The following is a 16,330-nucleotide window of genomic DNA, read 5'->3' as shown; positions in this document are numbered from 1 at the left end:
GTCTCTAGATGCAGCATTGAACGGATTGACATTTTTTGAGTCCTTTTTAGAAGAGCTTCTCCTCTTTATCTGACTTCATGCCAAAACCTTCATGAAGAGTTAAATCTGAAACTGAATGCTGTGGTCCAGCAAGAGCAAGTGTCATGTTTTCTAATTAACGTTTTAAGTAAAAAGTAAACTGTTGAACATTGTACCTAAAGCGATCCTAAAACAACACCACCCCCTCATAGTTTTTATCTCTGTCATCTCGCCTCCTCTTCTTTACTCCGTCTTCTTCCCGTTACCTTCCATTCTTCCTTTCCTCTCTGATCTCCCATCAGCAGGGGAACCGCGTGGCTGACACTGCAAAGTGAAGGGTGTTTTGTGTGCAGCAGAGTGTGTTAGCATGCCAGTGTGTAAAAGGCATTATCTAGCCTAATAAGCTGGTTCAGTGGAAGGTTAAGAGGCAGATTGATTGGGATCACAGCCAGATCAGCACATTCCTTCCACGCTTAGATCGCTGACAGCACATCACCGGTGAAATGCTGATGATTGTGAAATTTGCCTTTGCATGGGGGTGATAGAGTCATAAAACTGTATGTACTTTATGCTTATTATCAGCTATTTTACCTGTGTGTGTATATGTGTGTCTGTGTGTCTATGTAAAAATTTGGTCCTTGAGACATCTACTTTTGTCTGACTGAAACTCTCTCTGTACATTTTAGTTTTAGTCCAGCTATAGACAATTTGATTTTTTGATGCAGTTTGCTGGATTCAATACCATCTCTGAATTGTTAGGTGAGACAAGCCATACTTATTTAGTACACAAATTCAAAAAATACACACACACACACACACACACACACACACACACACACACATACATACATATATATATATATATATATATATATATATACATACATATATATATATATATATATATATATATATATATATATATATATATATATATATATATTTATATCAAATTTTCAAAAGACTTCAATTTTTCTGTTTAATTAGTCATACTTTAGGCTTGAGCTCTGTTAAACGTCACACATTACACTGTTAATACAAACTCACCACCTATAACCATTTCAAATTAAAAGCTGTCTTGACTGACATAATATATAAAACAACAGATGGGTGGGGTTAAAGAATATAAAGCAAAGTGCACACATACACCCACAGTTGTGGAAATGGGTAAAAAAATATGAAAACAGCAAAGTGTTGAAAACACCCAGATCAATTAATTAATTAAAGGGTTAGAAATGTACATGTCTCTTAACTGACATGTACATTATAGACCGTTAGCAGGATTTTATGCACACCCAGTTTTGTCAGTGCCAACTATATCCTTGTGCATTATAGGCGAATCAGCTTTCAATTTTATGGACAATAGGTAATGTATGTCAGCTGTCATGAGTGTGTGGGTTGTTGTAAGTGTAGGTACCCTTTTCAAGACTACGACTCCCTCTTGACTTTGGCCATTAGAGATCATTTCAAACATGTTGCCTTCATCTCCTGGAACAATGGTATAATCCACCTCTGCATTGCTGCCAGCATCCAAATCATGGGCCCGAATCCGACCCACTGCTGAGCCAACTGGCGCAGTCTCTGGCACCCGTAGGTGGAATATACCTGAGCACATGAGAGACATTATTCTTCCATTTCAACAGACAAAGAAATCAATGATCCACAGACCATTCCTAACAATCCAGCCAATCAAACGTCACTGCTGAGACGATCTTACTCTTAGCAAAGCGGGGCGGGTTGTCGTTGACATCGCTGAGGGTGATGTTGATGGTGGTGGTGGACGCCAGCCCCCCCAGCTGACCTCCCATGTCTTTGGCCTGGAGAAGAACCTGGTACTCCGCTTTCACCTCACGGTCCATGTTGGCCAGTGCTGTCCTGATAACTCCTAGAGGAGGTGGAGTAGCAGAGGGCGAAGTGAAGTAGAGAAGTGGTTTAATAAGATATTTATCTGAAATGTAAACTACTTATATGAGGGTGACTCTAGTGATGCAGTTGAAATTGAAAAAGCCCAAACTTCTAAAGTGTTGACACTAGAAACACACACGTGACAGAATAATTATTCCAAGGCATTACCAACTCATCAGTCAGTGAACCTCAGTGGTGCTGTGGACAGTATTTGGTAGTAATCTGTTTAGCAGTAGTGTGAGAATATTTGCATTTAAATGTGTTAAACTTCAATGTCTGTATAAACTGTGTTTTCAATCATTGTGGCACTATGGCAATCCAGTGAATGCTGCCTTCTTATCAGTATTAGCAGCAGTCTGTCGGAGGACGTTCAAGAAAGTATGTTCTCAAGGTATTTTAATGTTACCTTGTGCACAATGATGTTCATAACCACTGGATTTCTTTTGGTGAGTTGTAGATCCACAATCTGAGCTGTGTCTTTGGGTTACCCAACAGTATATATGTTGGTGTCCTACGCATCTACAGTTTTTAAGTTTATTCTTGAAAACTAATGTTTGGGCCACCCTCTGCTCTACTCAGATTGGGTCAACATGGCATTATGGTTATTGTAGTTTCCATCCATTTACTTAAATACACAGGTCACATCTAAATGAAGCTTGATACATAAACACAAACAGTTTTTATTATTGTAATGATGCGACACAAACATTAAAGTGGACAAGATTTATGGCTTGTAAAGGTCCCAACTGTAAAGGGAAACTGGTCCCAGTTGCTGATGTCTCTGTAGATAATTTTCCAAGTTTGAAACTTTTCCCAGTAAAACCACCTTTGTTTGAAGACTCTGGGGTTGATGCAGCCTGCGTATATGAAGAGACTCGATAGAGAGGCATGCTGCTCCTCAGGGGGAAAATCAAACATGACACTCCCTGTTCAGAGCAATTACTGCTCCGCTGAGATGTCTGTTAAAGGACTGAAAATCTTTATGTCCCTTTCAATCCCTCTTTTAGCAACCAGCAGCATGGACCAGAGAGGAGCTCACCCTCAGAACCACTCACTGTGTCCTGACCGGTTGAATTTCACGCTTTTGTTAGGAGGGAGCACAGCTGGGGGTCTGAGCGGTAGGTTCATGGAGAAGTCACAGATCTGTTATACAACTGTGTGAGTAACTTTTGGTTTATTGTGGAAGTTTTAATGGAAAAGTTGTGAAACGGGTGACGTGATGCTGCTCTCCTCACCTGTCTTAGGGTCCACAGAGAAGTAGGGCTGTCCGTGAAGGATGCTGTAGACGATGCGTGCGCTGTTGCCATATGTGGGGTCGTCTGCATCTGTGGCAGTCACCTGTGTCACATAGGTTCCTTAACAAACACACACACAAATGTTCCCATTTATCGTCTGTGCAACCAGCTTATTACAAAACAGTTGGCGCAAAGGAGTAGGTTAGGTGACATAGCATAAAGAGCAACAAAATCTGTGTCGTGTAGGGTTTGTGGTGGACTGTCGCATAGACAGATGCAAGAGATCAATCATCATGTTGTTTCTGTCATCCATGACTGTTCCGCAACATTCACTGCATGTTCATTATTATGACCACGATGATGAAGTTCCACTAACATTTTCGAAATCCTGAACCTAACCATAATTTTGCCAATGGATTTTCACATCTGCATAATGTGAGTTCAGTTAAATCAGATGGTGTTTTAATATCATTATCAGAACACACACACTAGACGATTTGGCCAGAACGTACGACCACACACTTGCTGTTTGTGGGACATTTTTTCACAGTGCTCATTGCAGAGACATGAGATCACAAAGAAACTCACGTGATCAAACGTGGCTTCAGAAGAAAAACAAACATGGTGGAGGATCAAAACCATCAGCTCGCTGCACTTGCATGTGTTCTGTTTGCATCAAGATTTAAAAAAAGGGGGGAAAATGAATGGTGTTATTGTAAAGAAAGCTGAATAAGCGAGCTGGAGGTCAGTTGTAAATGTATTGTGGTTGTTATTAGAAGCTAAACAAGTATGCAACAATTCCGGTTGGTGGCGCTTCCTGGTCAGCTCGCTTTCATTGACAATTGCGAGTTTGGTTAGTAGTCCGATGTAGCCAATTATCATAAATATCAAACATATTTGATATTTTGACATCAAGATTGGGGCTGGCTCCAACACAATCTGTTGCATTAAGAGTATTTTTTAAAACCCTCACACTTCAGGATTATATAATCGGCTCCGACTGGCCACTAATCTGGAATGTCCCCGATAGTCAGAAGGGGCGAATCAGGTCTAAAATCTGCCCGATTATCCTCAAGTGTGCACCAGCTATTAGTGTGATTCATTCAGCATATGTGAACAGAATACAGTCATTGGACTCTGTTGTGGACCAAATTAACCACACCTGTAGAGGAGGCAGTCTCAAACAAACCGCAGTGCGTTGTTTGTTGTTGGGACATGATCCAAACTTTACCTGACCCAAAGTACAGGTGTCCACTAGAAGTATAAGCTAAACGGCTCCTGCAGCGGGGTGTGATTTGTATTCTGGAGAATACACCAACTGTAGCAGCCTGTGTAGTAATAGCTCCATGTTAAATTGTCGAGCAGAGCGAACATTCTCACATGGTTTGTAATGATGTATCTTGGTTAACCTTTCTCTATATTTCTCTCTATCTCAGCAACTACTGGATGGATAGCCAACTTAAGTATATGATGCGATACCAGCAGAAACTGATGATATTCCCATCAGCTGTACTTTATGTTCAGTACTAAAACTAACAAATGTTGAACATTGTAAACATTACATTATACTGTGCGATCAGGATTAAAATAAGGACACAGGACGAATGGACAACAACTGTAAACATGTAATTGACTGTGTGAATAATGCCTATTCTCAGCCACTTCTTAACAACAGCAATTTAAAATCCTGTTTCTTATTGTCTCAATAAAAAGTGCACAGGCCTTTACAGCAGACAAAGAACTCTATGAACTCTATAGCCAGGGACAATACAACCAACACGTCTTTGCCTTTCAGTAAGCTACATGGGGATTTATTCTTGATTCTTTTTTATTCTATTGTCTTTGGTATTGATGGATATTTCTTTTTATTTAAATTATATGGCTATTTAACTGATCCAGGAAGATCAATGAGTATGTTTCAATGGACCAGCAGGGAATGCAGATATTTTGGAGCGAACATTAACACCTCCACTGCACAATTTTGGCAAATTAATTCTACAAATTGCTAAATAAAATAAATGGTGAATGTATTTTTCTCTTAAATGGGAGGTCTTACCCTTACCCTGTTTATGCTCTGTATTCTTAACGAAAATATTTTACAAAACAATTTGAAGTACGTATCGTACCAAAAATAAGTTATGACATACCCCAACGCAAGCAAGCATTAAAGCTAGGGTTGGTAATCCTCGAAAAATTTCGAGGCTACACTGACAAAAACAATTAAACCTAGAAATCCCACCCCCTCCCATCGGCCCTCTCGACAAGCTACGCCCCCAAAACACATGAAGGTGCACAGCCTGACAACTGGTAAAAGTCAGCTATTCCTTTACTCGCTTGCTGACTTCTGGCCGTTGTCTGTGCTTCAGGGGTTTATGTCTTTCCGGCTGAGGACTCCAGGCATTCACAGTGAGAGCACGGGCAGGGGGCACGGAGGCAGCCATGTCTGTTAGTGACAGATGGGTACGCCTTACCACTCATTTCGATCAGACTGAATGACAAAACCTTTTTTTCTTTTTGTTACACAACTTTATTTATTGATGCAATTGGGATGTGAAGAGGACTTCAACAAATAAGATAGAACGTGTTGTAGAAACAAATGACCAACCCTACCTCCAGCATTGGAGAGAAATGATTAATATGGTGTACATATCTGATCTCGGAGGGAAAATAAACAGGCACCACTTGAACAGGCTATGCCAGAACAAGGCATCTTAGATGATTTGTTTTACTCTCTTTTTTTCCATTTTAATATATTGTTTTATCATATTTTATAGTGTATAAGGCTTTTATAGTTAAGCCTAAAGCATGTGCAGTATGAGGCAAATGTACACGGTATATCAGGAACTCTATGACAAGTCGTTGACTTCACAGAAAATTCAACCATGTTCTTTGAATTGAGAAAACAACTCTTTCTTAGCAGTGGACTTCTCATAGACAGGATTATGTTTTATTATATGGGTGCTTGTGCTGTTTGCTCCCATAGCTAATCCGCTACACCGTTTGTTGCTGTATTTCAGTGTAACAGAGACACACTGGGGTCAAGCTTCTCTCAGAGCACTTTGGTCCTCAGCTGAAGCATTAACAGCTTAAAGCATAAAGACCTTGACTGTTAAATTACCTCTCAGTAATGGTATTTAGCAGACAGATGGGCCACTAAGTCTGGCTTAGTGTGTGTGTGTGTGTGTGTGTGTGTGTGTGTTTGTGTGTGTGCCACAACTACAACTTAATATGTCCGGGCACATTGCAAAGTGAAACTTAACAGGAAAGCTGAATTAAAAAGCCTAGTTAATAACACATATGTATTCTTTATATGGATTTCAGATTTCCGAATTTTTTATTTAGCGCAGTGCATCAAACCATACACACGAAAAATGATTTTAACTTACTTTTAAATGAAACAGGGAGAGTTGGTTACAGGCAGAATCTTAAAAACATAGTTCGATTTTCATTGTTTATTTTTCCACCTCTACTGATTGATGTCTCAGCCCATTCTGCCTCTATTTCCTGTCATATTCCACCAGTCCACCAGATGTCTCCATACATAGTTCCTGTTCCTAGAGCGACCTGTTCAACTGTTTCCTATTCCCAACCACTTGACCTCCCCTACACATCCATATTTTTATTTCCCTTCGTTTTCTCCCTTGTATTTATACCAATTCCTATTATTCCCAGTTAGTAACCAGACAATTACCTTCTCCAAGTAGTTTAGTTTTTGTCTGTTTGTTTGTATGTCTCTCTTTCTATTACTTATGCCAAAACAACAAAAGGATTACCAAGAAACTCGGTGGAAGGACGGCGGCCTTTTGTATCATTTTCGTTAATTTCTCAGTGAATAATTCACAGATCTTGATGACAAATATCAGGTAGGTTTAAGAATCTGTAAAGTGTCTGTAATTCAGTGCAGATCCAAATAACAAAATCGTAAATTTAAATTGGGACTGTTGGGCCTTGGTGGAGGCATACACGCTACTGTCTCCCTTTCTGCTGATGATGATGTGCACTGTCATTCTTATAACCTTGCCTGCTGCCGGTATTTTGCTTCATGTTGTCGTTACCTACCTATCTGCCCGTCTGCCTGTCGACCTGTAAGCCCAGTCCTCATCACTAGTTCTATTAAAGTAAATGCCCATGAGTATATTGGTCTTAAAATGGGGTGTGGTCAGGCCTATTGTTGGTAACGAAATCTGTTCCGAAGTCAGTGTTGGAGCATGATCAAAATGCTGTATAGGTAGTTGCACAAAGTATGCTCTCTGCTTGTTACACAGTTTGCAGATCCACAACCGCAGCTGCGTCCACATCCTGGATCAAGATGGTGGAACGCGATTCAGAGATCGTGATCGTACTGGCGGATCGTGGAGCCTCTTGGAATCCGATCGTTGATAGTGGTGAAGGATCATGATCGTGTTGGCAGCTGAACGTGGATAGTGGTGGTGGATCATGATTGATGTGGCAGCTGATGGTGGATCCTGATGGCGGCAGTGGATCATGACGATGGATTGTGGATTATGGTGGCATCTGATTGTGGTGACAGCTGGTCGTGGACTATTATTATTATTATTATTAACAAGACTGCTTGATAAACAATATGACTACTCACAGACTCAAGAGGATGTCGCATCTTGTTAAGCCCTATGAGACAAATTGTGATTTGTGAATATGGGCTATACAAATAAAATTTGATTGATTGATTGAGATGACCTCTTCATGTGCTGTTCAGGTCATTATTCTATCTTACATCCTGCCAAGTAAACCATTAAAGCAATCTGCCTGATGGATTCTAGTGTTACCTATTTTAGTTTGGATCATTGTCTAGAATGACCACACTACAATTATCAAGCAAAGTTCCAATTAATGTTGCAGCTTCTTACTTGTTGTCAAAAGCATCATCCAATTTGTCCTGGATACTTCACAATTTGCTCCTATTCATTCTCTGTGACCTCATTGTTCTTCTATTTGGGAATTGAATCAGGTCATTAAATATTTATTCAATGTAGAATATAACGGGACATACAGTATATTTAGAAAGGCTTCACGTATTCTGTTCAGCTCTCCTCTCAGCCGCTGGCAGCCTTCTTACCTGTTGGGGACATCTCCGGGACACTGCCGCTGTACGGTCCAGCTGGGAATCGTGGCTCATTGTCGTTGATGTCCTGCACCTTGATGATGAACTCAGACTCTGGTTCCAGAGGAAGGCCTGTGTGGGTGTCAACAACCTGGGCCCTCAGCGTGTAGAAGGACTTTTCCTCCCTGAAAAACATAAAGTATAACACACACACACTGATGGAAATATTTTCAAGCTAGAAAAACTGAAGTCAGCCTGTATCTGTAACGTGATTTTCAGGCATCCACATGCTTTTTTGTGAGCTTGTGTTCACACCAACACTGGGTTTTAGCGAACACTTAACACACACGTCACTCACATAGACCTCAGATTATGTATAGGTTTTCAGTGGATTTGGGTCAAGGGAGTCAAGACACTGGGGGCGTGAGTACATGTCTTAGAATCTTATTGTCATGGCAACACATCACCTTTTCACTTCACCCCTCTTTTGCCTTTGACTCTAAGAAGTCTCTGCAGCTTTGGATACTATTAACTTGAAATTCTGCTTTTTTAGTGTGTTCACCATTTCAGTGGTAGGAAATATTACTGTATCCTATTGGATAGGTACGCCTAAGGAATGCATTCAGAAATCACATTGTGTCCTTGCGTCTTGCCACTGATAAAATACTTAAAAGTGTTGAAGTTGGTGAGAGTTGAAGTTGGTGCCTCTCTGTCTGTCGCATCTGAGTTAGACATGAAAGTAGACACTGCAATGCACTGTTTGTTGGCCCTTTATCTACAACCTGACCTTGGGTACTGCTTCGAGAGAGAAGGGAGTATCTGTGGAATTTAGACAGGCACTATTCTCCTGTACAGATATAATGTGTAATATACAATATACATTAGTGTACATAATATACACCTTTTACTAAGGAAATATTGTTTGTAGAAAAATGTACTTGAGAAAAATGCAGTAGCACAGGATGATTGTACGATGGTGAGAACTGTATGTGTGTATTAGCATAAGGATATATTGAAATAAACACTACTACAAAAGACTATTATGATTTGGGCCTTTTTTGGATGCACATGCATACATCTCTGGGGCTGTTTTTGTGAGCTTGTGTTCACACCAACACTGGGTTTCAGCGAACAATTAACACACACGTCACTCACATAGACCTTAGATTATGTATAGGTTTTCAGTGGATTTGGGTCAAGGGAGTCAAGACACTGGGGGCGTGAGTACATGTCTTAGAATCTTATTGTCATGGCAACACATACATCTCTGGGGCTTTTGTAAGTTTCGCACCTCTGCTCCTCACTTGTGACAGCCTGCCATGTAACCTCCCCCTCTGTTTACCATTAGCTCACTGCTTTGGCTTGTTAGTATCGTATCAAATAATACACCATTAAAATGCTAACATACGATGCACATTATTAAGCTAAAGCTCGAGCTACCTTTGTGAACAAGACACAGACAGTGAGAAAAGATGGGGCAATAACTTGGAATAATTTTTGAGCATGTACAGTGTAAGACCTTAAAGTGGAGACTTTATGCTTGCAATAAAGCAAACTAAATGCATTCTATGATTGCCTAGTGCTATACAGAGGTAACGGAGCATGGTGATGCAGAAATACAGATCATATCATGTGTCAATTGGTCCAGATGTAATTACAGTTTTCATATTCAATAAAGATGCCTCAGTGGACTTTGGCTGGAAACAGCACTGCATTCAAAAATAACAAGGGGCTGCGTCACTTGGGCCTGTCGCTTTGTGTTGTGGTGAGACAGTGAAATATGATCCAGAATATGTATATGTATTTACAGTTTTGTGTCTTATCAGTAAACTTACAGAATAAATACTATTAGTGGGATATCGGTGTTTTATGACTCTGTTGTCGCTGTGACAGTCACAAAGTAAAGCTAATGAATATAAATATGTCATTCATGTCACAAGGGCTATGTTAGGGGGGGGCTGTGTTTTATCACACAGAGAAACGTCATTGGTCAGCTTGGCCTTACCAAATCCAAGTTCTGTTTCAAAATCCCTATCAATTTCTATCACTTTAAAGCCGAAGCTCACTAACAAGTAAGAGCACTTGAAAAGTGAATTTCATGGGTTATTATCCCTGAAAGGTTTTTATTTTCCTCACTCATCATCATTGTATATTAATCCTCATAGCTCAAAGAAGGTTGTTGATATAGCACTGTTAAGCTTCTCTACTGCTTTCCTAGACCAGTAAAGTCACATTATCTTAATGTTGTCCTAGATAATACCAAAACATTGTGTCTAGTTTGCCTAGTCAATAAAATACCCACTTACCTTTAAGCTGGCGTAGGCGTGGTGTAATATTTTTGATAGAATTGCAAAGGCACATTCAAAGACCAAGAGCGTCATGTGATATACCACATAATAGATTTACAATGTAGATCAATCCTTGTTAATTACTGCAGATGCCAGTAATGTCTGTATTAGAAACAAACAATATTACCGTATTGTAATTATTATTTATGAGTACTGACCTGTCAAGTCCCACCAGCGCATGAATATCTCCAGTAATTTGATCGATGGTGAAGATGGACCCGGCTCCTTCGCCTGACAGAGTGTACTTCACTGCACTGTCTCCATGGTCCATGTCTGTGTGGAGCTGCAGGAGGAAGAAACATACACATATGGCTCCAGCTGCAGCAGCAATCAGTCACAATAAAGCACAATTTATTGCCAAGGTCAATGTCATTTATAATTATATGTAAATTAATGTGTAAAACAGATCCTGTGCTGTTTACTGAGAGCTTTCATGAAAATAAAAAGGCAAAAGATGCAAACAAATTATATTTGCACGTTATGTTTATGATATATATAAATATATAGTTACGAAACATATTTTGACTAATTTCACTCAATACCTTGGCAAAGAACCACAATTTACACAAGCAAAAAAGAAACAAAACAAAGTCTGAATTACGAGGAGTCTGAGGGTGGAGAGTAATCATTGTTTGACTTCCACAAGCTTCACTGCATGTTTCATATATCATAACCATGACAACATGACCATGGTCTTTCCTGAATCTAACCAAACCCGTAACCTAGGGAATCTGTTTTTGGTAACAGTCCCGTGGCTGCATAGGTTGGTTCATTCATTATACCATCCAGTTTCCCATCTCGCCATGTTAGGCGTCCGCTGCCCCTCTGCCAGTCATCGTATTAAACCCATCAAGTGGCAGGGTGGACATAAGCCTGCTGAATGGTCTTTTTCTATGCTAATTCCCAGTTTACCACCAACCAGTTACCCAGGATTTATAAAATACTAGTAGTGGTGTCTTCCACTGTCCCAGCATTTAAGTACATACAATTATTTGACTGGTACCTGATTCATTAAATGCAATTACAAAGCACATTGCAAGATGTATCATAAAGTGTTACCAGACTTTATTATGAGTTTTAGTCCCTAGTTTGAAAAAAAGAGACACCAAACAGCAACTGGATAAGTCTTCAGACTCTTTTTAGACCTGCAGACGTTGTTGAAATGTGTTCAAGTCCAAGCTGAAATAACCCTGATGACATTTAAATGGTATCATCAAGGTTATTTTCTCAAAGCTCCTTCAGAGCCACAGAAGACATTATACAACTGTGTTCACCGGCTGAGTAGTTCCTCTTGTGACTAGCAAACTAACTTTGACATGTAGAAGTGGAGTTCGTCTTTAAGCCTGCTGGGGCCTGGGCTTCAATATAAGCTGAGTGAATGCCCGCTCCCACAGCACCCGAGTAGAAACACGACTGATAGATGAATCATAAAATGCAGGGCACTCTAATCTAAGAGGTGCTACGAACTCTACAGTTGGCTGTGAAATGACAAATGCCGTATGATAAAGAAATACTCTGTCTTATAGACTCTAGCTCTTTAATGTGAGGTCATAACATTACAGAGTGGAAGTGTGTGCTCCTCTCCACTGTCTACCCAGGAGCTGAATCCACAAGAATCACCAGCAGGTCCACACTCCAATTACATGATTTATCAATGCAATGCCTCAGCCAGTCACCCTTTCCCAGCATGCAAACCGGCCAATGTTTAATCAATGTGAAGGCTGTCCTGCTGGTAAATTTCTACACTGGTCTCGGTCTAGAAAGAGCAAAGAAACCACTCTTCCTCCTGCTAGATAGCCGACCTTAGAGACTTTAAACAATGTAATATCTCATATTGTTGAAGTTATTAACCATGAAAAATACATTGTTATATCCACAAAAGAATCTCTACCAGATGCAGTAATTTTGAAACCACATACATTTTCAAAAGGAGGAGAAGGGATGCTTCCCAACAGTGAATTCATTATATTTCGCCGAAAGGGATCCAAACACTGATGTGAAAGGTAACAACTAACCAGCCAAGACCCAGTTGGCTCCAAACACTAATGTGAAAGGACCTGAATACTGATGTAATTTAATTATGATCTGGTGGAGCTGCATGTTGATGTGAACACTAATAAGGACCAGAGGAAGCCCAACTGCAGGACTAACACACAACATGAGACATCACACAGTCCTCCATATGAGGTCAGTGCACAGCAGAACTGCTGTGAAATCACAGTGACATAGTCTAACATTAGCTCATAGCTTTTGAAATATTTATTTTTTAATGCATATTTGAAATGGTAATGCACATGTCTGGGACATGGAGCAGTGAGGGTTGAGAACAAGTTTTGTCATGTATACAATTATTTTTAATGCAAGCGGGTTTAGCACAGCTTGCATCACATCCTGTGACGGGAGTTCATGTGCATACGATAGAGGCTGCAGCAGAAATCTGTTAAGGGTGAAGCCTGTGCCGTCACAAACAATACAGAAAGAGTTCATATTTGCTGTTCAGCATTAGTGGCCCTTTGACCAAAAATCTGTCCTGTGTTCAAAAAGTGGAAGGGGCTGTTGCTTGTTGGGGTTATAGTTTAATGTCCAGGTGAAATACAATCCTGGAAAGATGATGGTATCTGAGACACCTTCAAATCTACAGATCTGTTATTCACATTCAAGACTCTGACAGGATTTTAAGATTCTGGAAAGCTATCAAAGTCAACCGTAGGAATATTAGGTTCATGTAACAAAAATACCCGGGAATGGATGTTTGCATTAGCTAATGCAGCGAACTGCCAAGTGATGTTGCATTGCAGCAAATGTTGAGCTAGGTTTAATTTTTTTTGATGGAGCCATCTGCATTGGGACCCCTGCTGTGTTGCTAGACTGGCCTCAAATAAATGAAGAGGCTGTTTTTTTCATGTCAGGGCTAATCATGGTGTGAAGGTATCTCAGTTTAACCATCCAAATCAAAACAAGGTTTTATAGAGGAGTGAAAAAGCAAGGAAAGTGCAGACCGTCCTGCTTCCTCTGTTTCCCTGTGATTCACAATTCCTCAATGAAACATTTATCCAATTACACTGAGTCAAAATGAGCCAGTTGGTTAGGGAGTATACAAGCAACACAAATGTGTTGGTAGCCTCTTATACTGCAGTAAAGGACAGATCAGATGCCTTGTTCAGAAAGTGGGTCCTAAGAAACACACACACACACACACACACACACACACACACACACACACACACACACACACACACACACACACACACACACACACACACACCAATTAATTCCACAGTTGATTTAAGTGCAAACAGATCTTGTCCTTGTCTAATATAAACTCTTTTGGCTTAAATGTCACTTTACTTAATGTGTTTTCAGTTCCTCATGTCATCTAATTTAGAGAATATGCAACTGCTTGGTTTGAGATTTAATTCAGGTTCAAGAGCAATGTCTCTTTTTTTTCTGCCTTCAAAGTTAACATAAAAGGTTGTGAGCTTAAAATCCTTTTGGTTTTTCACACTTGACATTTACTTTGAAGTAAGTGTTTTCAGTACAACAGTCAGCTTTAAGAAACTTTTAATCGCATTTGCATGCACTTGCTCTTTACTTCTGCTTTGGGAAGCACATGCGGAAAATAAAGACATTTCACATAATTGCTCGTAACTTTTAGGATTAATCTTTATAAGGAAAGAAGGTCCAGGTCTTTTCTTTGACAATCAAATGTTTCAGCGTTGCATTGTAGGCTGATACGTTGCCATACAGTGACATAATCTATTTGTTTATCCGTCATTAAATTGATGGACACTAATGATTCATTTTAAATTCTGAGCTTTTTGATTTAATTGCATCTTAATCTAAATACATTATTATTACATACAGTATTATTATACTAATCACCTGTGTGTGGGACCTCCTACAGTTTGTTTTTTGTTAGTGAGCAGAAAGCCAAGCAGTGTTGAAAGGAGTTCATAGAAGACACATATTAGCTATACTGCTTATCCCTTGAGGGTCACTGGGTTAATGGAGCCAATCCCAGCTAATACTAGGCAAGAGGCAGGGAGCAGTTACCACAGCCTACCACAGAGCTCAGACATACTAATTAACCTGCACGTCTTTGGACTGTGGGAGGACGCTGCAGCATAGAGAAAACCCACACAGACACAAGGAGAACATGCAAAGGCCACACAGTAAGGCCCCAGCTGGCAGGTTTGAATACAGAACTTTTTGGCTAATGAGGAAAGGCTCAGTTATGTTTAACATTAGACCCGTGTAAGGAAACGGATTCAGCCTTCTGACTATGCTCTCCATTCTCTTTGTGCACATTTTGTCAAAGCTTACAAATGAAAGAGACGAAACGGAGCAGCACCACTGGAAATCATGGGGGGCAGTGTAGCCAATAGTGTAAGCGAAACAACCATAGGACATGAAGAAGAAATTTGAACTACTTTTTGATGAGAGACTTGTTGAGTTAGTAAGAAACTACAAGATGTTAGCTCGCATGATTACAATGTTGCTCACGAGTGGCTGTATTACTTAACAACCATGAAAGACACATTGAAGTATGTGGGCAGTGACAGTGACATTGTCTGAAACGGATGGATATCTTTAGGTGAGGTTACTTCATTTGTACCCGTAGGTAGATTTGTTTTGCAGCAATAAAAAGAGAAGGCATCCATCCAAAACAGTACAAAATTATAACCCACAGACAGAAGACAAGACCACAAAAACCATGACAAAAATGCATTGCTATCAATAGAAAACTGGATAGGGACGAATGTGCACATCTGGCTATAACCGGATCAAGTGAACAATTGCAAATGGAACAAAACTATTTCTGTAGCGTTTTGTTTTACCCCTTGGGGCAGAGGGTAGAAGTTGAAATTCCCCATGTAGAGGGTACTCTTTAGTAAGTGAAGGGAGCATGAATGAGCCTCAACATCACTAACCACTGTATCACTGTGTTGTTCTTCATAAAAGACGTTTCAAAGACATTACAATGAAATAATGTTGTACTTATTAATGCATGAATAATAAGAACAACAGTACTGATATAAGTACTGCAATAATAAGTACAGTGACTCACATTAATCAGGTGGACAAAGACGGGACACTAAACAAATGCCAAATTGCTCCATGTTTACTAATGCGTTGCCTGTCAACCTGATAAACCTGCAGACCAACCCACCATTACTTCCAATAATGGATTGTCAGTGGACTGCATCCTGACATTGATAAACTATAGCATCAAGTCTCCACATCAGCACAGATGGCAGCTCTGATGCTCAGCTCTCAAGCCAGCCCCATCCTTCGGACAACCTCCATCAGTTCATCTTAATTTCTAATCAGTCTGCTGTACGGGCATGTTCGTCATTACAGTCAGACAAATAACAAATTGACAACATCGATTGTGGGGCTGGTGCTGAATGATTTTAGAATAGGGCATTGGTATTCTGTAAGTGATTAACTGGAGTTGGAATAAAGACATCAATTTGTCTGACGTCTAAGTCTGTCTATGTATCAACGATCCTGGTTTTAACTGAGCCATTCCATTATGTTCTGATACTTTTGTGGTTTGACTAGCTGCATCCCTTTCTCTCTTAATATAGATGCTGCTGTTATAAGTTCCTCACCCAAATACTGTGTGGCCAAAAGAGGCATGCTTGCTACTTATGTGAGCTGAAGACCAGACAATATGCTCCAGAGTGGTCATCTGGCCTTATACCATGACAGATGGAGGTGTCACTGCAAAGGTCAGGCAGCCATACTGTATGTAATGA

At 40.1% G+C, this 16,330-nt stretch overlaps 1 protein-coding gene across 4 annotated transcripts in view; it reads right to left on the bottom strand.

Annotated features, from left to right (window-relative positions):
- LOC117778665 (cadherin-12-like) overlaps positions 1-16,330 on the bottom strand; it is an 81,832-nt gene that overhangs the window by 27,123 nt on the left and 38,379 nt on the right. For all 4 annotated transcript variants that reach the window (XM_034614396.1, XM_034614397.1, XM_034614398.1 and 1 more), the window contains exons 3-7: positions 10,727-10,851; positions 8,236-8,405; positions 3,159-3,278; positions 1,736-1,903; positions 1,436-1,623 (exon numbers count right to left, since the gene is read on the bottom strand). In XM_034614396.1, the coding sequence (XP_034470287.1) occupies positions 1,436-1,623; positions 1,736-1,903; positions 3,159-3,278; positions 8,236-8,405; positions 10,727-10,851 (771 nt within the window). The remainder of the gene's footprint in view (positions 1-1,435; positions 1,624-1,735; positions 1,904-3,158; positions 3,279-8,235; positions 8,406-10,726; positions 10,852-16,330) is intronic.

The sequence above is a fragment of the Hippoglossus hippoglossus genome, chromosome 17 (assembly GCF_009819705.1).
Source record: "Hippoglossus hippoglossus isolate fHipHip1 chromosome 17, fHipHip1.pri, whole genome shotgun sequence".
Taxonomy (NCBI): Eukaryota; Metazoa; Chordata; class Actinopteri; order Pleuronectiformes; family Pleuronectidae; genus Hippoglossus; species Hippoglossus hippoglossus.
Note: the sequence above shows the minus strand (reverse complement) of the source record. Positions and strands in the feature narration are given on the sequence as shown.